The 26,140-nt window shown below is 53.8% G+C and overlaps 1 protein-coding gene across 1 annotated transcript in view; it reads left to right on the top strand.

Annotated features, from left to right (window-relative positions):
- Window positions 1-991: 991 nt before the first annotated feature.
- LOC309816419 (uncharacterized protein) overlaps window positions 992-26,140 on the top strand; it is a gene marked incomplete at its 5' end in the record, with an annotated part of 42,095 nt that continues 16,946 nt past the window's right edge. The window contains 5 exons of the mRNA XM_082643888.1: window positions 992-1,074; window positions 1,311-1,383; window positions 2,365-2,437; window positions 3,004-3,245; window positions 3,436-4,517. Coding sequence (XP_082500014.1) covers window positions 992-1,074; window positions 1,311-1,383; window positions 2,365-2,437; window positions 3,004-3,245; window positions 3,436-4,422 — 1,458 coding nt within the window. The 3' untranslated portion in view covers window positions 4,423-4,517. The remainder of the gene's footprint in view (window positions 1,075-1,310; window positions 1,384-2,364; window positions 2,438-3,003; window positions 3,246-3,435; window positions 4,518-26,140) is intronic.

Here is a 26,140-nt window from a genome sequence, read left to right as displayed (position 1 = left end):
AATAATTTTTGGCTCCGAGGATGACTTTTTGTTTTTTTTAAATAACATTCTCAAAACAAAGAACACAGTATTCTCTAAGGTCAAATTCATAGTAGACATGAGAGTTGAACAAGTGATAGGAAAAGCCAGCTGACTTTCAGTGTTTTCTGGGTGAAAAGAGGGCCACTCAGAACCAAAGATCATCTGTGAAATAAGGAAGCAGAAAATCTTTATGGTTACCATAATGCCTAAGAAACATAGAAAAGCATATAATAGTACCTCAGTAGCCTGGGGGTGGGCGGGGTCAGGGTATAACCGAGAAGTATTTCAGGCGCCATGACTTTGAGGCAAAACTGCTGGGGAGAGGAGAGAGCTGGAGATGCGAGGTCGCCAGAAGACGGAGGTCACTGAGAGTGCGGGTCTGGCAGTTTTTCACCTGAACCGCAGAAGCCACTCAAGAGCCACTCAGCCGGCCTGGCCGGGGCCTATTAGTGCCAAGTAGAAAGCCAGCTTCGGACATTTTAGTAATTTTGTGAATTTTGTGAACTAGCGAGTGTTAATGCCTAGTCCCGCGCTGCCATCACTTCTAGGAGGTCTTCAGTAGGGTTTTAAAATCTGTTGGATGATAAAGCGATCATCCGGAGTCAGGGCCCCCGCAAAGCCGGTCCCGCAGGCTGACCTGGGCGCGCTTCAGCAAACGAGCAGTGCGCATTCCTTCCTGCTGTGAGCCGGCGTAGGAGTTTTTAAAATGTTAACAGACCGAGAGGCCTAGAGCAGCGCTCCTTGGGATGCAGAAAAGGGTTCAGAGATTCGGTGGTCCTTTCTCTGGCCCCCAGGCTCCAGCCTGTTTCCTCTGATTCACAGGGTGTGGTGCACTCCGGGTACGTGGGAGGCCAAACCCAGCGATTCGGTTCTGGGAATGGCAGTCCCTGCGGCCTGCAAAGGCCGGACCTCACACCCCTCCCCACGCCTTTCCTGCTCAACACCTCAATCCAGTTCGTAACATCTCAATATGGTTTTTAAGCAGATCGAGACTAAGGGCTCGGTTCAGCCCACACAGGGGCCCTCGGAGGACGCGCGGCCGATCTCAAGGACGTGAGATGAGAGTTTGGGGGCTTCTGGGGAGCAGGGAGAAGAACCCTCCCACCCCGCAGCCGCTGGCTCCCTTCTGCAGACCGAGTTCCAACGCCGCGGGTCGCGGGCATGGAAGTTAGTCTAGCTGCGGCCGGCGCTCCGCCTGGATTCCAGGTTTGGTGTCCAGACACTAACCTTGGGGCGTCGGAGCTGTGCGCAAGTCCAGGTCCCCGACTCTGGGGCCCCCCCGGCCGCAGATCGCCTCCGTCCCGCGAGGCCCGGAGCTCCCACCCAAGGCAAGGCTTTAAAAATAGCCCCGACGAGATCCAGGCAAGAGGAGGGAACATTTTTTTTTTTTTAATGTGTAAAAAATGTTTTGCTTCTGGTAGGGAACGCTACCGCTGCAAGTTCCAGCACATAGGGCTCCCTCCGCGCGCACCCACGGCCATCTCCGCCCCTCGGGCCAGGCGCGGGCACTGTCTCCCGGATCCGGATTTGGGGAGCGCAAGTGCCCCCTGTGGTCGGCCCGCGCCTGACCCCACGGGCCTGAGAAGACAGAAGCGGCCGGCGTAGGGGCCCGGGAGGAAGTTGGAGCCGCGGGGCCAGGAAGGGGGCAGGTCGGCGCCGCGGGCCTGGCGGGGGCCCCACTGAGCCAGGGCCACCCCGGGCCCGCGCCGACTCGCGTCCCCCCACGTGGCCGGCCGCCCGGGGCCCCACGTGGAAGGGGCGGAGGAGGAAGGAGGGCGAAGGGAGGGCCGGATTCGCGGCCGCTGCAGCTGGACCCCCAGCCCTGCCCGCGAGGCCCCAGCGCTTCGTTAGGGCCTCCCAGGCGGGGCCAGGCCGGGGAGTGCCCGCCGCGCCCGGCCCACTCGCCCGCCCGCCGCGCCTGTGTGCACTTTCGCGGAGCCACTAATCCCCCGAGAGAGGCGATTTGTAGTGAAGAGTATCTGTAGGGGGCGAGGCCGGCCCATGTGGGGTTGTGTCATTGGTTTGCAAAGAGAGACCCCGCCTTTGCCCAAAAAAAAAAAAAAAAAAAAAAAAAAAAAGGAGCGAGGAGTGAGCGAGCGGCGACCCTCACCTCGCCTCCCGCCTTGCTCCTGCGCAGCCGGCGGCCACCGGGAGACGCGGCCGCGCCGCTTCTTTCCCTTTCCTTTTCTCTCCGTTTTCCTCCTCCTTCCCCGGAGGAGAAAACAAATAAAGAAGAGCAAATAGCCGGGAGGCGCCCGGCTTCCAGGACGCTCCCTCCCCCGATCCAAGTTGGAATTAGCATCCTCTTGGGGGTGAGAGCGGCGCGGGGCGTGTGCGGGCCAGGGACCCCCAGCGCAGCCCCCTCCCTGCGGCCGGGCGCGGGGCCGGGACCAGGCAGGAGACGATCGGGAGCCGGGTGGGCGGAGGAAGGGGGTGGGGTGGGTGGGGAAGTAGGAAGAGGCTCGGCGGCAGGGGGAGGAGGAGGAAGGGAAGGGGAGGGGTGGGTGGGGAGCGGAGATAAGGGGAGGGACGGGACGGGAGGGGAGGGGAGAGGGGAGGGGAGAGGAGAGGGGAGGGAGGGGAGAGAGGGGAGGGGGGAGGGAGGGGAGGGAGGGTAGAGGAGGGAGGGGAGGAAGAGGAGGGAGGGGAGGGAGGGGAGAGGAGGGAGGGGAGGGAGAGGAGAGAGGGGAGGGAGGGGAGGGGAGAGGAGGGGATGGGGAGAGATTAAGTTTTTGTGTGTGTGTGTCCTTGTGTGCGTGTGTCATTTTAAGGTGGCCCGGGAGCGGCCCAGAGGAACTGGCAGCGGCCGGAGGAGCGAGGGACGGAGCCGGGAGCCATGCCGCGCTGAGGGGGGGCCGCACAGCCGCCGCCACCGCCGCCACCGCCGCCGGGTGGGGTGGGAGGGGCGGGAGCCGCCGCCGCTGCTGCCGCCGCCTCCCGGGTGGGCGCCCTTCGCCGTGGACGCCGGCGGCCCGGGACGAGGTAAGGGGGGCCCCGGGGGAGGGCTGGGGCCGCCGCCGCCCCCGCCTCACCTGCGGCCGCGGGCCGGGGGCGCCGCGCCCGCGCCTCACTGCGCCACTGGGGGGGAGGAGGAGGAGGGCGAAGGACACCAAGCCGGCATCCGAGGACATCTTTGGTCTGCGTCCCCGGCCCGGTGTCCCCGCTCGGCGCTCGGGAGTGGGCGCCGGCCTGGGGTCCCTGCCTGCCGCCCCCCGCCGCCGATCGTGCCCGCTGGCCGCCGTTAGCGCCAGGATTTTTGTTGTTGTGATGAGAGTTGATGAATGCGAAGTAGGCGGTCACCTTCCTTCCCATCAGGATTGGCAAAAAAAAAAAAAAAAAAAAAAAAAGAAACCCCGAGCACGGCGGCGTCCGGAGGGCAGCGGCGGCGGCGGCGTCTCGGCGACGGTTTCCTAGGCGCCCCCGGCTCCTGTTCCCGGAGGCCGGTGGGTGCGCGCGCGGGGGCCGCCCGCGACCCAGGCCGAGCGCGCGGCGCGCCGCGGGGACAATACGGCCGGATCCCCCGGAACCGGGAGTCCGAGCGCGCGGGGCCTTGCGCCTGCGGGGCGGGGGAGGGGAGCGGGGGGTCCGCTGGGAAACCGGGGTGCGCGCGGCTCCGGGTCCCCAGGGGAGCGGCCCCTGCTGGCAGGGGATCCCGCGCGGCGCCCCAGGAGCGCAAGTGAAAGACGGGAAAGGAGGCGAAGTGGAACCCTTTTGTTTTGCCGGCCCCGCATTGTTGGCTCCTCCGGGCAGCCGGGCCACATCTGCCGCCGCCGCCACCACTGCCGTGGCGGGCTCGGCCCGCCAAAGTCGCAGCGGGGCGGGGGCCCGGGGCGAGCCGGGCGGCGGGCGCGGGCGGGGGCCGAGCTGGCTGGGCATTTCCTCTGCCCGGCCGCGCTCCCGCCGGCACCACTTCCTCCTCACGCGCCGCCGCCGCCGCCGCCGCCGCTAACCCGGCCCGCCCGCCTCCCCCGCCCTGGCCGCACTTTTCGGGTGGGGCGAACCAAAAAGAAAAAGTTTCGCAGGAGGGGCTGGCGAGGGCGCGACCCGGGCGGCGGGGACTCGGCGCGGCGCAGAGGCAGCCGGGCGGCCGCGATCGCCTCTTCCTCCTTGTCCTCCGCGGCGCCGGACGGACCCGCGCGGCCGAGGGGAAGCGCCTTTCTTTCTCTACCTCGCGCTCTTCCCAACGACCCGGGGCAAGTTGGGCAGAGGCGCGCGGGCGCCGAGGCGCGCAGGGTCTTTCACCAGCCGGAGGACCGCGGCGTGGCCGGTCGCCCGCAGCCCACGCAGCGCCCAGGTGCCGGGAGGCCGCGGGCCGGGGAGCTCTGCGCGGTCACCGCCGGCCACGGCGAGACACACACGCGCACACACTCCCTTCGGTGGCTCGCTGGTCACGGACACTGAGTCTGCGTGTGCGCGCGAGTGTGTGTGGTGCGCCCAGCCCCCGAATACTTTTTCCGGAGGCGGCCCAAGCGACAGTTGGCTCCAAGGGCACCCAGGTTTAGTATTTTACAAGGGAAAGGAGGAATTTTTCGTAGAAATCCCCGCTTGGTCTGCGTCCTTGCGGTGGAGGCTGCTGGCAGTGGCCTGCGTCGTCATGCCGGGCTCACTTGCCCTATCCGGGCTAAACAGATCTTTCTGGATTTTTCCCCCTTTTTTCTTTTTTAAAGACTGGAGATCGGGTTAAGTTCTTAGAGAGTCAGACGTGAGTGGCTTGAAGGGTAGACAAGAGAATTCTATTCTATAAATATGCATTGGGAATTTAAAATGCTAAGTGCCTTATTTGCAATTCTGTTGGATATTGTAGAGACTGGTATATTTTTATCTGACATGGATAATTTGGAGGGGACGTTTATTTTGGTTAGTTTACTAAGTGATTCTGCCTCCCGACTTCGGCGAAATATATCAAACTCTGGTACTACTCTTTCAGAGAAGACACTCTTCTCTGCTAGCTAGGTGCTTGGGCTCAAAGGCAGTTTAAAATTTACCCCGTGTTCAGTACCTAAGACTGCTGTTCTGCCTCTAGGGTTCTCAAAGTAGAACTTTAGTTTTCATGTGCTTAGGAGAATTCCACTGTTTTGATTTTTTTAAAATAAATTTTCTACATTTTGAAGTAATGGGACTTTAAAGCATCTTGTTTTCATAATCATTTGATTTCAAAGCATACTTCTTAGAGCAATTATAAAGCAATATTCAAAATGCTAATTAAAGACTTTCAGAGCAGCTTTAATATAATATTGAAACAGGATTTCTTTTCTCTTTTTTAAGTATCCCAGAGTTGAAACACTAAATATCCTTTTGTCTAGCATCAGATCTCTGGGCTGCTCTGACTCTCTGGTAAAAACCCCTGGTGCCCTTTCTACTGCCCCCCCAAAGAAAAGTTAATGAGATGGTAGATTTCAAGCAAAAAAGCAGGCCCTCCTTCTTGCAAAATATGTCCAGTTGCCATTGAAGTTGGATGCTAGCTGTGAATGCACTTGCCTTTAATGAAACCAGTTTAATCGTTCACACTTGATCAAGTATAACAGGAGCAAACAAAGGAAAGAAGCCAGCATATTTCTGTAGAGCATTGAGGGGTTTAGTGTTAAGTGTTGATGTTGGGTCGCCCCCTCCCCCTACTCTGTCCCCAGTACAAGGGAGTGAGGGTTGAAAGCAAAGGGAATTTATGACACTGATTGGTTTTCTGTGCCCGAGGAGTAGGGGACCCCAGTTTGTCCCTGTAGAAAGCAGTTATTAGAGGGAATTTACAAATCTTGGGTTGGGAGCTTGTTTTGGACCTGACATGGTGCTTTTTGGTTTAATTCTTTTTCCTGTTTGGGAAGATAAAGCTAAGGGGTATGTTTTCTCCCTCCTTTCTGATTGTACATTAATAAAGCTAGGTGGAGGGTGCTCTGTGTAGCTCTGCAGATTTGAGCTCAGAGCCCTGTTATTTAGGATTTCACTTGGGATCTTTGAACATCCTGAACTGGGTGTTCTCCTGGGGAAGGGGCAGGGCGAATTGCCTTTTCTTAACTGTGATTTAAACAACAACAACGGCAGCGAAAAAATCTCTTTGTCCCTAAAATGTATTTCTTTGCCAGGCTCGAATTGCAACTTATGTCTGGCAGTTAGTCATTGACTGGGTGAAGAAATATTTGCAAAGTGTGTCACTTTAAAGTTAAAAGAGTAAAAAAGTTTGGCTACTTAAAAACAAACACCACTGGCGTTGTAAAAATACACCAGTGACATACTTTGTGAGATATTTTGGCCTTTTAAGACTCAGGGCACACCTGTTCCTGTGGAGTCGAGTTTGCTTTCCCTGGCATTGTTAATCTGGTCGTGTACACAAGACGAAACAGGAAAACTTGCTATTCGTATAATTATTAACTAGCCATCAGTTACCCTTTCAGGGAATAATCAATAACTTTACTCTTGACTTGTAAAACTCCAGAAAGAAATCCTATTCATAAGCCCTGAAAGTGTTTTAATGAGAGACGAAGTGAAACAAACAGCCACAACAACAACGAACAAAACTGCAAAATCAACCTGCAGCTCTTTCAGTGTTCTGAGTAGCTAGTGACAAGGTAAATGAAGGATGAGTATGTAACGTAGGTACTGAGCAAGCACAGCGCTGGATTGGGAAAGGATGTTATTGCTGGGAACTGTTAAAATGCTAAAGCAAAGAGAGTTCAGGATAACTCGCACCGTTTGAAATCCTTGAGACTCAGAACCAAAAGGGCGGCCCCGCTGAGGTCTAGCACCAGAACGCCATTTGCCAACAATTCTCTTCCATCATGAATCATTTTTGAAGGCAGAGTTATCCCCTTTGCACTTAACACTTTCCCTAAATGGAAAAAATTTAAAGAGTGTACAGCAACAGCAGAATGGCCACCCCAGTTGTCATTTTTCACCACTGTCATTTTAATATAGAAGGGCTGTCATCGTAACATATGTGAGTACAAGCCTGGGTCCCTCTGTCACTGATCTTTCTATCAGTGAAAAGCAGCAGCCCAAGTGTCTCATGTCCCTGATACAGGCCACAAATATATATTCTTATAGTACGTGATTGGGAAAGGAAATTTATCTTTTCAGCAGGGCACGACTCCTGTAATATTTCCACCACCTGGCTGATAGTTCAATTACAGAGGGTGGAACACATTTCTGTAGTAATTGAAAAATGGGAGTGCAGTTTGCTGGACCCTTCAAATCGAAGTTCTTGTACTTAACACCATGTATTGAAATATCGGGGTGTCTTATTCCTCAAGAATGTTCCTGCATTTCACTACCTAAGGAATGCTTGCGTGGACTTCCACTCCTGCAGACTTCTAGTAGGCACATGAAAATGCTGGAATGGATCTGCTCTCGGAGGCTGTACTGCCTGGGCAGTATCAGTTTTCTCCCTTACAGCTGGTGAGCATGTCCTAATTTACACTCCCACGGTTAAAGTTACAGCATCCTGGGAAAGAAGGAAAAATGCAAATCTTCCCCCCCCAATCAATCTTTTGAAGTTAATCTTTATTCAAGTCTGTGTTTGATGGAATATGTATCAAAGACTTACGAAAGGGTATTTTTTTTCTTTTTTTTTTTAAACACACCTATCTCTGGGTTTAGAAAATTCCATTTAATAATTGCTAAAAACTTCAGAACCATTTTTAAGGGGTTCAGTGTTTCTTTTGATCATGATTTAATGGATAGTATCCAAAAGCCATCAATGTGACTCTAATGATCTTCACAAATTAATGTTTGGGCTTCAACTGTCGTTTGCTTTTAGCCATCATTATTAGTATTTCAAACCTAAATTATGGCTGCACTTGGGCCTTCAGGACCGCACCAGTGAAAAGAAGGGCTTTGCACATTGTGCAAAAAAAAAAAAAATGGGATTCACAAATGAATACAGAATGTACAATAGGGAGCAAGCCAGGCCATTGTTTGTGTGGAATGTTGACTATGGGAGCCAAGGGGCAGTTTCGCCTTCATTCTCTTAACTGCTCGAGAACACAGAAACTTCAGGAACTGCAGACAGGATGGGAACCAGAGTCACAATCATCTGTCTTTGCCTGGCATGGAAATTGGGGCCACCGGCCTGCTCCCTTTCCAGACTTTTTCTTAGAAGGTGGTCTTTTCTGGACTTCTGGGGAACTCTGTCTGCTGCTTCTTCTCAGTGATCTGCTTTTTGGAGGAAAGATTCTAAAAGCAGATAGTAGGGTTCTTCTAAGAAAGTGTACACGAAGCACTCCCCCCCCACCCCCCGAAATGCGATTTTCAGAAATCACATTCAACACTTACCAGAAACTGAGGCATCTGAAGTCATAGGAAGCAGTTGTGTTTATTTTTATTATTCTCCTCACATTAAGGTAGTTTTTAGTCTGTTTGTGGCGTTAGGGAAAGCACGGCTAAAACGAGTATTTGTTGGATTTTCGTATTTTGTTGCACGGGTGCTGCCATTTCTGAAAACGCTCCTCTGTATCGCATCTTCCTCCTCCATTCCAAAGCCTCCTGCTTCCACAGGGGAGCTGAGGTTCCAAAGTGGAGCCAAAGCTCTGTTGCTAAAGTGGCAGGCGCTCGTGTTAACTTTCTTTTTTGCCTCTCCAGGAAGTGGGATCAGTGTAGCCCTGGCCCATTGTTGGGGGCTGATGCCCCTTCTGCCTGGAACTTTGGGGGCCGGTTGATGTTTCCATCTGTATCTAGCCTAGTTCCTCCTTGAGTGAATGTTTTAGAAATGATCTGCTTTAACTGTTTCTGTAACGAAATTTAACAGATGGTTGCCTAGGGGTGGCTTAATATTCACAAAAATTGTGATAAAATGGTTGGATTCTTTCTTATTCCTGGAGCAAATGATGCTTTTGCTTTTATGGAGAATTGTGACTTCTATCCTGGGTAATAACAGAGCCTGCATTCTCCCCAAGGTCGGATGGTGTTTAAGGGATGTTAATCCCGTATAGCTGTTGTTTCCTGAACTTGGTGGGCAGCCTCACCTTTGGCTGGTGTTCTCTGAGAGTCCAGAAATGTCCCGGGGCGGTGTGGGGAGGCAGTGCTTTTCAACAAAACGGTGTGGTTCTTAAAATTCATCCCGCTTGTGAGATGAAAACACAAAGAAAACCTTCCTTTACATTGTTGATTTTCTCCCTCTCAAAAGTGCTCAGAAACCTGCTTTTTGCATTAAAATAAATCTTTAATTATGACTTGAAAGACACTATTAACCGGCTGGAAGCTTGGTTGGAAGTAGTGGCAACGTTTCTGTGTCTCATCCCAGCCCAGGTTGTGGCAGAAACTTGGAAGGGCCTTTTTAAGGAATTTGTCACATGGATGATGTGTGGGTCTTTTTCTGCAGCTCTGGGGCTGGCCAAGGGGTTGTAAACTCACTGCTGCGCTCCAGCCATGCCTGAAATCTGGCTTCCAGCACAGGACAAACAAAAACTAAATTATGGAGTCATGGAATCCCAGGAAGTTTCTTTGGAAGGAACTGTAGACCAAGATCATAGAGGTCAGCTCCTCTGGCCTGATGGGATTCCCCCCCACCACCACCCCGCTCCAGGTATATGGCAATTTAAAAAGCCTAAAGCCTAGCTGATGAGGCTAGCAAAGAATCACTTGTTAGGTGAAAATGACCTGAATCCAACCTGGAAGTGATAGTATTGTAGCTGACCAGGTGTGTGAGTATGTGTGGGGCTGGAGGAGCAGCAGGTGAAGTGAAGTTCCTTTGCTGTAGCGGGTGGAGGCCAGGAAACGGTTTGTGCACCCTTCCTGCTGAATGAACTCTGGCTGGGACTTTATTCTTTTGCTGATGGATGTCTTTAGTGCGGTGGGTCTAGAAGTGCAAATGAAGTTTCTGCTTGTTCAGGCCCAGGTGGGTCTGGGGAAGGGGTAGGGGTCGTGCCTGCACATCCTTTTGGATGGTGGGGAGCCCATAGGGTGTTGCAGCTTCCGGGCCTGCCCACCTGGACTGCAGCCGGAGCTCGCAGCGAGCCGGGAGGGCTCTCAGGGGCTCTGAATACCCTGTCCAAGAATGGTTGCGGGGACTGGAGTGGAGCGGCCTTGCCTGGTCACGTGGGCTTGCTTTGCTGGGAGGGACAGTGTGCTGGTGACACCACGGAGGCCTTGCTGTTGGAGCTGCCAGGCCAGATGGGCTGCCTGGGCTCCTAGCACTGGCTGAGTTTGACTGACCGGTGGACCCAGCGTGGTAGGGCAGAGCTTTCCGAACAGCAGAGACCCCGATGGTGGCCCACACTTGGGGGCACCTGCCTGCTGAACTGAGGGGTGGGAATGCTGCGTTTTCTTCCCAGGGGGTGTGACAAATATTCCAAGTTTCTTTCCGGCTCTTCTTCAGACGTTGAACTGTGGACTGCATTGCTGGCTGATTCCTCCAGCTGCCACTGCAGGCCTGGATGGAGCAGAAGGTTCAGTGTGGCTGCCACGGTTTCTACCCATATTCCTTAGTATCTCAGGAGGACACAGAGATGTACCTGAATCTTTTTTCTCAGTGCTTTCTGCTTATGGGCTAGAAGTCACTCCAGGAGGGCAATCAACAAAGAGTATATTTTGCTGTAGTTATCAGTATGCACATGTAAGTGCCTATAAGTAAAGTCTCAGAGTGTTTTTGATCTTAAGAACATTTCACAGTCGTTAATCTTCACGATGCTCCTGCCGGCTAGGTAAATAGAGCAATTCCTATTTTATGCGAGGATGAAATATTGAATTGCCTTCCCCGAGTCATAAAGAGGCTGGTCTCCGCCTCCTGTTTCTGTAGCTCGAGTTTGGGGGCCTCGGGCGCCGGGAACCCCAACGTTCCGCCCAGACTGACCGCAGGGCGACTTCCGGGCTCCTGCACGACCTTCTGCTGCGGGGAGGGCAAAGTTGGGCCTGGGTGAAGGCCAACCGCCCTACCTGGCTGCCCTCTACCTGAGGGGGCGTGGCCTGTGGCTGCACTACCCCGAATGCGCCCCGTCAGCCGGGGTGCTGGGCCTTGCTATAAGGACGGGTTTCCTGGCGTCTGGGGTTCCGGGATTCTAGGACCCCAGGCCCGAAGGTGAGGTCCCCCTGACCCCTGGGCCCCGCGGGCCTGGCGGCTCCGCTCCTCCCCTCCAGGCTGGCTCACCTGGAGGCTCCGCCCCCGAAGGCCGACTACCTGGCGGCCCCGCCCGCCTTTTCCTTCCCCTGCCCCCGGGCTGGACCCCGCAGGCTCGCGTACTTATCCCCCCCCCACCCCATCCCCCGCGCTGTACCGGACTCCGCCGGAAGCGCCCCTCCCCTCGCGCTTTGCCCTTTCACTTGTAAATAGGGAGCTGCTTCCCGCCGCTGGGAATTTGTCGAGAGGTGATAGAAATGGCCTTTACCCCCACCAGTGCCCACTTCCTCCTTCCTCCCGCAGCCCATTGTGCGGGGTCCCGCCCCTCGCCGCCGCCCACCCGCGGGCTCGCCCGCGCCACTCCCAGTCCCCCCGGCCGGGACGTGGAAGGAGCCCCGAGAGGACGCAGGACACCGAGGTGGGTCCCGAACCCGCGGCGAGGCTCGGAGCAGAACCAGGTACCTGGCTGGACCGTGCCCGAGCCACCCCAGCGATTGCAGGCTCCGGGGATCTTAAACCCGAGTCGTGTTGTCCCTGTCTCTACAACCCACTCCCCAGTGGACAGGGAGGTTCGATGGTGGCAGAGATGCGACAAGCGGTAAACGGCCCCATCGCTGTGACTTGGCCGGCTTGGCATCCCGTCCCAGGGGCGGTGTTGAGGCCGCGGTTTCTGCCGCAGCCTTCCAATCCGGCTCTTTCACTTGTACCAGTAGCGCGGTGGTAGTTCCGAGGGCTACCTCCTCCTCCCTCCGAAGCTACCTCCTTCTCACGCCGCAGCCCTTCTCCAGGCGTGGAGCTTGATGAGCCATGTGACTAGATAGAGCTTGCAGGGGCAGTAAGTGTAGAGCCAGGATGAAACGGGGCTTTTCCACCCTGCACCCCACTTATCCTTGGTGGAGGAATTTCTGTGTGTTCGGCTCTTTCTGTCCTTGCAAACTTAAATTTGATACTCAAGAAGTCCATGCAGACCATGCAAACTTAAATTTGATACTCAAGAAGTCCATGCAGACCATTTAAGTAGTTCTTTTATTTTTGTGAAGGTAACACTGTAACTAGCCTTGATTGATCCTTTACTTAGAATCTTTGTCACTCTCACTGGACGCTTGGCCTGTGTTGCATTTGACCTTTACAACAAGGTGGGTGAGGTGTCAGTCACAGGGGACACTTGGGTGACTTGTCCATCGCCCTGCCTGCCCTCCAAGTGGCCGAGCTGGGATTTGAACAGGCTCTTGGAAGTGAGGACCGGGCAGGATTCCCTGGTGAAGGAGCCGCTCTTCCCGCCGCCCTGAGAGCAGAGGGGAGGTGAGGGTTCAGGCTTGCCCTGAATCTGGCATGTTCTCCCCAGGATTCAGATGGCTTCTCAGAAACAATTATCTTTCTCAGGCCCAGGGTTGCTTTCTGGATCACATGGGACTGTGAGAAGTCTGGCTTGTTTTAATTTCCTTCTTTGATTAGTGGTCTTTTGTTGGGATCTCACAATCTAATGCTAAGGAAGGATTTCTAGATAGTTTCCTGGACCAGGCCTGTTTTAAATTCACTACACTTTCTGAGTTAATGAACAGCATGGCTCCTGATCTGAAGCCTGAGGCAGGCTCAGGAGTTGGGGGGCCCCATTGGGTGCACAGGGAGAATTCTGCCTCTGGACCACAGACTCACTGTCCCGGCAAAGACCAGACACCGGAAGGACCTCAAGGGCTAGGCACAGTGCTATCGATGGGCCTCTTTGAGGTAGAAGTGGTAGTCACTGTTTCACCAATCAAGAAACAGCGTGGCCGGGGCGGGGGTGGGGGTGATGGAGCGGGGGTGGGGGAGTTCAGCAACTAAGGGAGCCAGAAGTCAGTTCCACCTGGCTCTGGTTTCTCTGTAATTGATTGAGGCTTTTGGCTTTTGATTGGGACTTGAGTACATTTGGGGATGGCTTTGCTATGCTTGCCAAATCAGACCCCTCTGTCCTCCTGATCTCATTTCCTCCCTTGCCTCTATCTGGGTGTCTCTGGTGTGCACCTCCCCCCCCCGCCCCGCCCAGCAAACACACATGTGTGTATATGAGCACACACATACACACACATGCCCTGAGCTCATGTGGCTAGCTTTCACAGTGTTAGGTTTTTTTGTTTTGTTTTTGTTTTTTTCTGGTAAAATTGGGTTTAGGAGCCAGGTACTCGACAAGTCTGTGGTCTGGTTGAGTGATCTCAGTGGGAGTCTTCTCAAGTGAGCCCCCTCCGTCCTAGCGTGTGCCCCTCACTGGGGGGAGGGGCTGGAGGTGGATGGGACGCTCTCCTCCCTCCCTCTGGCTGCTTCTCACTTTCCAGCTGGGTTCATTATGCACATCTTACAGTGGGAGTTGGTTCCTGTGTTCAACATGGGGGAATTTGGGAAAAGAGACAGGGAAGATGGTGAGGATTTCACCTAATTGGAATAGTCTGTTTGCACCACTCCTGTAAAAACTGGCGAGAAACTTGATTCTGCTGGGTAAACCTCCTCTGGGTTGCGGCCCTGCATTTGTGTTGGCCTTGGAAAGGAATTTGAATTAATACTCCCGAACAAAAGGAACAGCTTTCTTTTCAAAGAGGCTATCAGAGAATTGAAAGGGAATGGCACACAGTTGGGTGTGTCCTGAACTCTGGAGACCGGCCCTGCCTGGGTGATTAACTCACCTGAAAGGCACCCGGAGCAGGTGATGTGGGAGCTCTCCGACTGACCTTGGCTTCCTTTAGGGTAAGGTCCCCGCAAGGTGGAGATTTTCCTGAAAAACAGGCTTTCCTTTAATTACAAGATTATCCTCCTGCCTTACCATGCTTCTCTTCCTTTCGTGAACACGTGTGTGCTTGCAGACACGTGTGTGCTTGGGAAATAAATCCCTAAAGTTTTTACTGGTGCTCCAAGGCTCCAGTGGGCCTGGGTGGTGGTGGGGACACTGCAGACTCCCTGTCTCAGCCTTTGGGTTCTGCCCTGTTTCCTGGAGGTTGAGGGCAGTGTGGGGTGCGGGGTCGGGGGCTTTTGACCAGTTAGTCCGGTCCAGCTTGGGTCATGATTATATTCTGCCTATTTTAAGTACCCCCTGCAGTTTTCAAATGGGGTCTCCATTCTGCTTCACTTCCCATGGGAAAGGGTGGTGCATGGGAAGGGTGCAGGCATGCCAGGATTAGCCCTGGGCCAGCTCGTGCCTCTCAGGCCTCAGCGGTGCTCGGTGGGACCTGAGAAGGAGAAGCTGCTGCTTCCATGGGGGCCCTTCTGCCTGGAGGGTGGCCATGTGGCCGGGTCTGAAGGCATTTAAGCACAGGAATGTTCTCATGGCCCTTATAGTTTTGTTAGCCTTGGCCAGCCGAGAGCCAGGATTATGTGGGTGGTCCCAGAACCTTTTTTGGGTCTGCAGGTGTGTATCGCTGTCCTCTTCCGGGTTTAGGGATCCCTGGCTCTGCAGAAACGCCCCTGGGCTTGGCATCCCGAGTTCCTCCAGAAGGACACGAGGGAAATCTGATAGGTTTCCCCCACGTGCCTTGTAGGTGCCATGGTGAGTACACCAGGTTTCCTGAGACCCTATTTGTCTCGGCCTTGGCCTTGTGCAGAGTTCTGTTTATTCTCCCTGTTCCTCCAAGGTGTCTGCTTTTCGCTCAGGGCTGAGGATTTTTTTTTTTTTCCCCACACACAAACATCCTTTCTTCTCATTTCTCAACTAAGCCTGGGATTAAGAATGTGGCTTCATCTGACAAAAGCCAGGAGATTTCAGAATTAACGTTGGAATTCTATCTGTAGTGATGCCTTCTTGAGTATTTAAGGAGGGCTTTGAACAGTGTGTAATTTTCTTCTTCCCTAAACTGGCCAGATGCGCTCCAAGTAGTGGGCAGAGAAAGCAGCTCAGAGTAGTTTGAGTGTTCTTTGCGGTAATTGTGAGCTTGCCTTACTTGAGGCTCCTGTGTCCCAGGGGCAGGAAGGGAGAGGGGCTGCGACTAACAGTTGTTTGGGTTGTGCTCTTGATGTGTGTCTCAGACGACCCAAGAGCTTAGATGCCCCTCAGAGCTTGGCAGAACCGCTAGAAATGCACATTGCAAGTATAACTCTGGTTCTTAAAAAGGTTTCTCTGCAAGGGAGATTAACGGGTTTTTTCCTAATTTATTTCATCTTCTGTAGCTGCAGTGGGCAAGCTGGGGTCTTGGAGGGAGAGCGACTGGTGGGAGTTGGGTCTGGGTGCCTTGTCGTTAGTGGGGGAGGAGGGCAGGGTCAGCGCAGGGACCACTTTTTGGCCGTGCTTGTATCTGGGAGTTTTGCAACCTGGTGATTACTTGGCATGTCAGGCTCCAGCTTAGATCCAAAAGCTTTTCTTTGGGCCGCCCTGGAGCACTGGGCTGACCTCAGTGTTACCTGGGGACTCACTCTGACGGTGAGGGAGAGGTCCCACCAAGGCAGTGAATGTCTGCCTCCTTTGCCAGGGCTGAGGCTGGGCCCAAGGAGGGACGGCCCTACCCCCAACAAAGCACGTCCCCACCAGCAGAGGAGGAGGCATCAGATGGGACAGACTGTTCTAGAAAATGTGGGAAAAAGGAGGGGTGGAACGAGACACATGATTGCATTTGGGATTTCACGAGCCCTCGGGCTTCCATTTCTGAATCGGAAGCAAGGGTAAGAATAGGGGCGGGCTACAAGGATTTGACGATGTAATATTTATAAAGAGTTTAGAACAGGCCTGACACATTGTACGTGTTTGTTAAATTTATAAAAATACAAAGTAAATAAACAAGTAAATCAGTTGCTCCTGCTGGGAGATGCTGTGTGCCAGGTGGAGCAGATTTCCTCGTGCTCCCTGGGCCTCCCCCCTTGACTGCCTTGGTTGTGCAGGGTGGGAAATGGGACTTGCTGGTCACAGAGATGGTGAGTGGGCCCTGTCCTAGGGGAATGCGTCCACCAGGGAAGGGGGGTTTTGTCCTTTGCACTTAAACGATGGATGAGTCTTATGGAGTCGGGAAGTGCCAGGTGAAGGGGGCGGGGCCCAGGGAGAAGTGTTTGTGGTGGGAGATCCAGATCCTGATGCTCTTAAAAACGACCTGAGTCTGCCTCACACAGGACCGGGAAGGCACCGGGAAGGGACCGGGAAGGGCGGGTGGAGGCCGGCTCGGTTAGGGAGCATCCCGCCTTCTCCTCCATTCCTGGGGCCAAAGTGATGAACTGAAAACCGTTCAGGAGGTTGTTTTTAGACTGTGGAATGTGACTCGGCATTAGGTCACTCTGAGAAATGCCCAGTAAAATATTTACTTTCTATTTAAGATCTGCTTTCCCTTCCCAGAGAAGGAAGAAAGAGCGAGGGGTTGGGTGCTGCCCCCCTTTGCCTGAGGACAGCCAGCACCCTTAACCCGTGGGGGCCTCTGGAGTGCTGTGGCAGTGAACTTGCCTCCCAGAGAACGGTGTGTTGGGTTTGTCTTCCTGGCACGTGGTGGGCACTTGGTCAGCAGCAGCTTTGGCGACTGGCCGGGTCCAGCTGGGCGGCCAATGTGTTATGGGTGTTTGTATGCCCCGGTCTGGGCCTGGGAAATCTCCCCCCCACCCCCACCCCCGCCCCAGGGCACTCACTCACTCCCAGCGATGGCTTGGGCAAGCACGTAGGTGTGGGCGTGACCACTCCCACCCCGCCCCCGCCCCCGGCAATGTCACGGCTCCCTGCTGCCTGTGGGCTCCAGATGCGAGTTGTAGGGTCAGGTGAGCGTGAAGTGGTGAGGTGGGGCTGGGGGCCTTGTTGGGGAAGGTGTCCTTCCGAAGTCTGTGGAAGAGACCCGATGGTCACCCTCCGGGCGGCTGGTCATTTCATGGACCAGCAGTTTCTTTGGGTTTAATTCATACCATTAAAAAATCTCACTTGGAAAGCGAGATGGTCCTCGAAAATGCCCTTGGGAGGCAGCCAGTGGTGGAATGCAAGGGCATTTCGGAGGTCAGGGGCCAGCACGTCCTATGTGCACATGTGCACAGTAGAGAAGAGGCTGATGCAGGTGGGAACGTTCGCGTTAGCTGTTGGTCACTGTTCCCGGCAGCAACAGTGGCTACGGTGGTGCTGATGTAACAGGGAGTGAGTGCCCTCCTGCCCCTGCCCTGCGCGAGCCGTGCACGCTGTGTCTTGCTACATCCCTTGAGAACAGACCGTTGGAATTAGGGTCTCCCCGGGAGCAGGGAGAGAGGTCCTTTGTGCCCTGTTGTGTCAGAAGGAAGCAGGTGAGCCCTGCACCCTTCAGCTCACCCCTGAGTTGGGCGCACGTACTTAGTGCATCTAGTGGCAAGAAGCTGGCTGTGGGCTTGGTGGTTTTCACACGGGTGACTCACACAGTCCCCAGGGAGGGCCGGCTGGCTGCCCAGGTGCTTTGACAGGGTGGCCTGTGGAGCAGGTGGAGCCCCAGGGCACCCCTGGCCACGAGTCAGTCTCCTGGGCTCCACCCAGAGTTCCATTGCAGAAGCTCCAGGTGGGGCCAGAACACCTGTATTTTTTGCAAGCTCCTCCGGGTGGTTCTCAGCGCAGCCGGCCCAGAGCCTGCCAACAGCGCGCAGACTGTCTTTCTCTAAAAACAAACCACTCCCCGCCACACACCCACACACTTTGAGTCTCGTTATCGAGCATTTGGCACGATCAGTGATTGAAAGATTTTATACTTGAATCCTCTCCCCCCATGTGAATGAATAGATTTGAAAGCGGAAATCTGGAGTTCTGCCTGACCCGGTCTCAGTTTTTGGTTTAAGGCGGGGGTTCTTTCCCCTCATCCAGCACCCGACATTCCTAGGGACTTGAGGGAAATTTCGTGTGTGCCCGTTAAAACGAGCTGGTTCTGTATTCGGATGCACTTGACATTTAACTTTTTCTCCTGACCCCAGTCAGCAGTGCTCATTGAGAGGAGGCTGGGCTGTGTCACAGCGCAGTGGCAAAGAGAGAGATTGTTTTTACAGGTCAGACTTTAGTAAACTATGAGCCGCACGCAGTGAAGCACACTTTGAAAATCCGTATATCAAAGTCGAAGACGGGTGCAGTGGAGTTGATTGACTTTCTCCTTGAGCGCAGAGATCAGCACGAGGCGCGTCCACCTCTCTGTGTAGGTGAATGGAATGTACCCCCCGGGAGCTCACTTGTGCGTTATTTCATCCGTGTTGCCAAACAGATTTGGGGACGACACCTTCTGTTTTAGAAACGCAGGTAAACACATTCGCTGGCAAATCCTTTTTATCTTGACTGGTGAATTTATTAATTAGTAGGTTTCAGTGAGGCTGGTAGCTTCTGTTGCCATTTAGAGGGCAGCTTACCTTTATTCTGTTTGTAGAAGCACCTTGTCATACACGTGCTTATTTTTTTAGTGACAACCTCTACGGGAGAGAGTGAGGCAGTGTGGATACTTCCCAGTGGTTGGAATCGGCAGTCGGGTCTCAGGCCACATGGACGGGTTGACAGTTAATAAATGATGGCGCAGGGTCTGAACAGGTTCTTTTTCACCGACACCAAAAGCTGCTTAAAGAACGGCTGTGTATTCAGATGACCCAATTCTAGGGATGGGGGTGTGCGTACACATTTAAAAGCGGGGAGGCGTGCAGGGTGATGCATCCTTTTTTAAAAAATTTTTGGCTGCATTGGGTCTTCGTTGCTGCACGCGGGCTTTCTCTAGTTGCGGCGAGCGGGGGCTACTCTTCATCGCAGTGCGCGGGCTTCTCATTGCGGTGGCTTCTCTTGTTGCGGAGCACGGGCTCTAGGCACGCAGGCTTCTGTAGTTGTGGCTCGCGGGCTCTGGAGTGCAGGCTCAGTAGCTGTGGCGCTCGGGCTTAGCTGCTCCGCGGCATGTGGGTTCTTCCCGGACCAGGGCTCAAACCCATGTCCCCTGCATTGGCAGGCGGATTCCCAACCATGGAGCCACCAGGGAAGCCCTAATACATCCATTTTAAGAGTTAGCTTTGGCACATTTCCTGTACTGGTTGAAGGGTGAACTTGAAAGGCCACGCACGGTGTCCTCAGATGAGGATTTAAGGGGTCTCCATCTGCCCCTTGATGTGAGGTTGGCAATTGTGGTCTTGGGCAGAAGGGATTTGCCCTTGCTGGTTTGGGTAACTGCTTTCTGGGGGCAGTTTGGGGGTGCTTTTTGAGTTGCATGCCAAGCCATTTATTGTGAGAGAAATTATAGCCATTACCTAACCTTTACCTGGCAGAGTGGCACAGAGCTAAGTGTTTGGGGCCACATGTTAAAAGGTTTCCAGCTGTGCTTGAATGAGAAGTGGGAACCTTTGGGGCCCTAGCGGTTTCTTTTGGGGCTGCTTTTGGACTTGGGTTAGTGAAGAAATGACTTTATGATTTATGGTGTTTATGAAGACTAGCATACCTATCTATTTTCATGTAGACGTCTTAATAGAGATTAAATACAAAATGAAGCAGAATGCATGAACAGAGATATTCCCATAAGCAATGTTGTAGTGTTAGGCAGTGTAGTTATGTTTTGTATACTTCCCAATTAAGCAGTTATGCACTACTGGAAAAACCACCTTTAAGAGACTGAGGAAAGCTTTATAACTTAGTAGATCAAATAAAAATAGATATATAATATTTTATGCATAAGGTTTTAAATTTTTACAGTGTATGCTAAGGTAGCTCAATTGGGATTGATTTGTGGAAATGTATGCGGTGACATTGAGATGCATTTGCTTCTTCTGAAAATTGCCTGTTGAACAAAGATCTGCTTCTTCAGCAAATAGAGCTCCTACTGTGTGCCCGATGCCAGGACTGCAAGCAAGAGCGAGGAGGATTTATCCTGAAGTTCAGAGAGCTGGGATGGGGGTAGGGGGCTTCCCAGTGCCAGGGTGGAGGGTGGGTTGTCTCCAGGCTGAGGGGTCCGGGAAGGACTGACGGGTGTTCTCGGTGCTCTCCCTGGTCTGAAGAAGTACTGTGTAGCACCTAAGAGCAGAACCCCCAGAAGTCCACTTCCGGTCCCAGAGCTAATCAGCTGAAGGCCTGGGGAAGGTCCCCACCTCCTTGTGTCCTGGGTCCTCACAGCGGGGTGGTGGGCGTTCTTTTTTTTTTTTTTTTTTTTATAATGAGAAGCGTGTTGTGGGTTTTTTTTTTTAATTTTTTGTAGATGTTGGGGGTAGGAGTTTATTTATTTATTTATTTATTTATTTATGGCTGTGTTGGGTCTTCCTTTCTGTGCGAGAGCTTTCTCTAGTTGTGGCAAGTGGGGGCCACTCTTCATCGCTGTGCGTGGGCCTCTCACTTTCGTGGCCTCTCTTGTTGCGGAGCGCAGGCTCAGTAGTTGTGGCTCACGGGCCTAGTTGCTCCGTGGCATGTGGGATCTCCCCAGACCAGGGCTCAAACCCGTGTCCCCTGCACTAGCAGGCAGATTCTCAACCATTGCGCCACCAGGGAAGCCCGGTGGGCATTCTTTGTATCCACCTCTGGTGTGTGTGAGGGGCCAGTGTGTTAATGCGTGACATACCCTCAACACGCACCGCTAGTGAGTTCTCTCCCGTGTGGGCACTATTGTTATTCTCTCTTTATAGGAGTAAAGAGTGGGAGGGGCTGGGACCGGAGAGGCTGAGAGAGGGCCAGAGGGTCACAGGGCGCCCTGAGTTGAGATTTACTGCCGCCAGACGTGGCATTTTAGAGCAGTGGTCGTGGTGCCTGGGAGACCCAACCAGCGGTGGACTCACCGGGTAGGTGACGGAGACAGCGAGGGTGCCGGCTGTTGGAGGAGTGGCTGGGACTCTAACAGGGCCGGGTGCCCGACAGCCTGTGGGGCAGAGAGGAGGCCGGGGCCTGCTCTCGTACGTGGGGGTACATGGCTGGGTCAATTTCAACCCAGCCTGTCTTACTCCAGAGTATGAGTTTCCATCTCACTGTGGAGCCCCTGGGTGTGATCCCTCTGTGTCCCTCCATGGAGAAGGCCAGGTGCAAGGTAGGGCCGAAGGCTGTTTTGTCGCTTTACCCTCTGGCCTCACATAGGTCATCTGCAGGGGCGTGCGTGGTGGCAGTCTCGCTAATGGAAGGGACCAGCCGGGGAGAGCTCAGGGTTTCATCCCAGCTCTGCCCTTAGCTTGCCTCGTGACCTTGGATGAACTCCAGTGCTGCCTCTGTTTCCCCTTCAGCGCCAGTCCCTGGGTTTTCTGGATCGAGACACAGACCCCTGGGGTCTCAGCACCACCGCACGAGGACAAGGCTGTGTGTGGCCCCTGGGGTGGGGCGCTCAGGCACTCGCCCCTTGCATGCTGCAGGCCGCAGGATGCCCATGGCAGCGAGGGCAGACGCAACGCCACCGGCTGGTGGGAGCCTGTCCAGTCCCCGCTTGCTGACCAGGAAGTTGGAGTGTGATGATGCTAACGTGATAGGTGGAACCCCAATAAGAGCAGTTAAGGCCTGGTACTGAGCAGAATCTCATTTCTCATTTCCTGGCCGCTAAACCGCTAGAGGTCCCGAAATGACCTTCCTGACAAAGAACTGAAGTGCCGCTGAATCTCAGGGCGTCTGTGCCAGCGTGTGTTTAACAGGATCCTTCCTGCCGATGTGCAGACTCTTCTGGGTGGTTTCCTGGGGAAAGCTGGAGGGGTGGGGCAGGTGGCAGCAGGTGACAGCCGCCCTGTTTTTGGAAAGACTGCTCTGGCTGCAGTGGGATTGCAGTTTACTGCACGGGGCGCGTCATTTGTTTTTATTCTTTGTTTTGGGCTTTTGAGGGGGATCAACTTTCTAAGAATGTTGTATAGATATAATTTATGTACAGTAAAATTCAGCATGCAATTCTGCACGTTTTGACCAACGCTGTGTAAAAACCACGTGGTTGCAGAACAACTCACCAAGGAAGGTTCCCGGAGCCCTTTGTGATTATCCCTCCATCCTGCCCACCACTGATGCAGTTTGTCCCCTTCTGATAGTAGAAAGGCCAGCCCGGGAAGTGTGGAGAAAGTACGTAGATGTTCGTGTGAGGTGCCAGGATTTTCTAGGACGTCTGTCATGTGCAAGGGTTTCGCCTGGCCCAGGAGGACACTCCAGGCCACAGCAGACGGACTTGCCCGAGTGGCACCACCCATGTCATCCCAGGGATGCCCGAGACTTAAGGAAGTTGGCCCAGGCTGGGCAGGTTGGCTCAAAGGCCAGTCACTGTGGCTGGAATCTTATCTGCCCCGTGAATCCACGGGCCCCCAAAGGGGCCCTCCTCCCCCCAGGAGTGGGCAGTTCCACGCCCACACCTTGAGCCTTGGTGCATCTCAGGCCATTGTCCCTGGGCTTTCTGGGGACACACACACCGTAGCTGCTTGCCCTCCTCCACCGTGTTCCTGCAGCCCCTTGTGGTAGGTGCCTGCCTGGGGGCAGGTACCTCCTCTGTCCACCACGGCCACTGGCTCCAGGTCCAGGGGGACTGGAAGTGACCGCCGGGCCACTGGCTCCTTCCTCTTTCCTCCATGGGGAAGTGGCTTAGGAGAGGGCCAGGCAGTGTGTTTGCTTTCAGCGATCCTGCGCGCCCCACTGATCCGGGTCCCTGTGCCTCCTGGGGCGCAGGGCAGCCCTCAGGTCCCCGCTGGGCTTCCTGCAGGTAGAGGCCGGCCACCGTTCTGTGGTCAAGGGGGGTGGTTTGCCGAAAGCCGGAGGGACCAGTGTGCTTTCCTGTGGGAAGGTCAGTGAGTGCCAAGGCCAGCAGTGGGTCACCTGGGTCAGCGTCCCACCCTAGAGCCGGAGTCCTGGCCTCCACTCCTAGGCTTGCCGGCTCCTACGTGTCACGTAGGATCCTGGTTTCCCACAGAGCAGGGGCTGCGTGATGAGGGGCTGCCGCTCGCCGCCCAGAGCTCGTGCGTGTGAGTGGTCCCTGTTGCACTTTGGGAAGGAAGTCACCATCGACTCACTCTCTTCCTGGTTTTAAAATATTCTCTTTATTTTCGTTCAGTTGTGGGGAATTTTAGGAAAGGAATCTTGGGATTTTTGAAATTGTTAACTCGGGATCACCGCGTTTATTAATGTTCTGGTTGTTGCTGGACGTGTCTCTTCAGTGCTCAGTATTGCCCCCCTCCCCCTGTTGCCCCGGCACTCGGGGCACGGAGGGCGCCCACCATGCTGAGTGGCTCCTGGTGCATTCTGCCTGCGTTCACTGTGAGGAAGCCCTTTGAGGCCTGCGAGAACGCAGACTAACCCTGACCTTGATTCCTGGCCTGAAATTCCTGTCTAAGCATCCTTTGGCCTCTTTGGGGTGGTCGTCTGTGAACTGCCATGCATGCCGGGAGTGCGGTGGAGACGTGGCCATATGCTTAGAAGACTTGGGGGGCTTCCAGATGCAAAGAGATTGGAGCCCAGGGTTAGTCGCACCCAGTGTTGGCACCCCAGTGGGACAAGGGCTGTTTGAACCAGCGTTTTGAGCTGTTTGTATCTTCCGCTCCCTGGCAGTTCTTACTTGGCGGGGTGGGGAACACCACCAGCCAGTGGGAAGACCCGAGTCCTCCTGGCCTGGAGGGGCTGCAGGACCCAGCTGCCGTGCAGTTCTGGGTCCCAGACCTGCTCTGACTACGCTGAGACTGCGTTTCCCTCCCAGTCCTTGCCCAGGGAAGAAAAATTGCCCAAACACTGGAATTCATTACAGAAAAAGCTGAACGCCGGATTTTATTTAAACATCAGAGAGGGGAGTGGTTTATGTCCTGAAGGGCCCTGCAAGCGTCTCCAGTAGTGCCGTCCGCAGCAGTAAAGCCCCCGTGGACCTTTTCACCCAGTCTGAGCCCCGTGGAGCCGCAGCTGTGAGCACAGTAGGGCTGTGCTTCTAGGCAGCCCCAGGGCCTGCAGGCGTCCTGCCCTCGGGATGCCTCCCCAGCGCCCTCCTGGGGCTCCACTCCCGTCTCCGCAGGGTAACTCCACAGGTTGACACAGGTAACAGGTGGGAAGCCGCTTCCCTTGGGTGCATCCTGAAGTTGCAGCGGACTTGGAGGGAAGGGGGTGGGCAAGCCACTGCTGTGCCCGTGGGGTGAGCAGCTTGCTGATGTGTGCCCGGGCCCAGCTGGCCTTGCTGGGCAAACATGCTTGAAAGGCCTTTGCCTTCATTCGGGAATATTAGAAATACATTAATTTGCTGGGTATATAATAATAATATAGCTACTTTTTCTTGAGTACCAGGAATGTACCAGGAGGGGAGAAGATAAAAACAAATGAATTTGCTGCATCCATAATAGAAACAGCTAAGGTGCCTCTCGGGCTGGAGATTGATCTTCAGCACACACGGAGCTCTGGGCAGCTCAGTCACCTGCAGGGACACAGCTCTTTGGTGATGGCTGCTGCACGGGTACCTGGGTGGGACTTGAATCAAAAGCCCATTCCTTTGCACAGCTAACAGACTGAGTGCATCTCTGGTCGTGCAAAGTCTGTTTGGGTTTCGCTAAGTCTTGCATGTCACATCCAAGAATCAAGGTCCTGGGGGGAAGTTTCAAGGCTCCTGAAGCTGCCGGGTCTGCAAGAGGCTTGTCCTTTCTGAAAACATACATTTTCGTTTCTATGTGGGTAGTGGTTTACTGGTTTAAATTTTTTTTTTTTTACCCTTTTGGCTTGGAGAAATTTTCTTTTTTTGGTTGTGGTAATTATCCTTTCCTGATATGTAAGTTGATTACACATTTGATTATCCATGAGCCTCCTCCTGCCTCTTATTTAAACTTATTTTTAGCACAGTCCTTGAAACCTCAGCGTGAGACTGTCCATCTTCTGCTGTATCTGAATGTCGTTTTAATCAGTTGCCTCACAAGTCAAGTTAACATGGTGGGAACAAGTCCTGGCCTGCTGGATGAGGTGTGTGTTTGCTCTGGACATCTCCAAGTTCCGAGCTCCTTCCTTCAACTTGGTCAGCATGGGGATGAGTGAACTTGACCAGTAGCCACCTGGATCCGGAAGCTCCACGACGCTGGGATTACAAGGGCGCCAGGCACTGTCATGGATGCCACGCTAGCCGAGGTGGGAGGAAACCTGAGAGCCTGTGTGCCACCTGGATAGGACCCTGTTTCATAAGGCTTATGCTTTGCTCCAGATAGAATGGATGCCGCATCCCTGGCTCTGTTTGCAAAGCCGATTGCCAGCCTGGGTTTTTGTAAATCAGTGAGAGCAGTGTGACAGGGTTTGGGGGTGCAGAGGTCTCCCCCATCCAGTCCCAGGGGTCTTCTCTGCGTCTGATTCTTCTCAGAGGCCACCTAAGTCAGTCAGCAGCCCCGGTGGACTCCCGGATGTTTTCTGAGCCTCACCTCGATAAGAATAAAACGTTTTAGTGCTTGATTTGATTTGTTTGCTAGAAGATTAGTACAAAAGCAGGAAGGAAAAAGAATGTGTGGTGGAGGTGATTGCTGGAGGCTGGCAGAGGGTTATTTACGGATTTTTGCTGACAGTCCTTGTTTAAAGGAATTCCCTGTGAGATTTATGAAGCCTTTCCAATTTATTGTCTTTCCAAGTAAGGTAAGCAAATAAATAGGTTATTCTCTTTTATTATAAACCTAGCCAATGTGAGATTAAAAATAAGAGGAAACGGGGCTCCATTTTTTCCAGCCCAGTGTGTTTTTGGAATTTGGAAAGCGTCTTGGAAAGGCTTTTTGTTTTGTTTTTGGCTTGAGCACATTGTGCATTTCAAAGATAAAGGCTGACCCTTGATATCGTGTGTGCCGGTCCCCATCCTTGAAGAGAGCTGACTGCGGTCTGGCAGATGGTTGGTGGGGGCCACGTGTGGCCTGGTGTTAAGCCCACCACAGCCATCAAGGCCTCACAGGCCCCTTGGGAAACCAGGCCAAGGGGTTCCCAAGACCTGCTCTGAGTTCGGTCACCACTGTAGCACCCAGGAGGGACACTGTCTCTGTAGGCCCGTGGTGTAGCCCTTTGTAAAGAGCAAAACCCATCTGGTCAAACTGAACTTTTCCTCCAAGACCTTTCTTCCTATTGTCTTAATTTCCCCATCACTTTCCCTTTTTAATCTCCTCCTCTGAAATTGTGGGCGCTTTTGATATTTCGGTGAATTGTGATTTTGGTGACATCGGTCTGTGAAGATCCAGATGGGAACTTTGTATTTCTAGGTAAAGAAGAAGCAGGAACATGAGACCTTGTAACAAGATAAACATCTCGTTTCCTGGTGGTGAAAT

The sequence above is a fragment of the Mesoplodon mirus genome (genome assembly GCF_964341445.2).
Source record: "Mesoplodon mirus genome assembly, chromosome: 2".
NCBI lineage: Eukaryota > Metazoa > Chordata > Mammalia > Artiodactyla > Ziphiidae > Mesoplodon > Mesoplodon mirus.
This window is presented reverse-complemented; position numbering and strand designations above follow the sequence as displayed.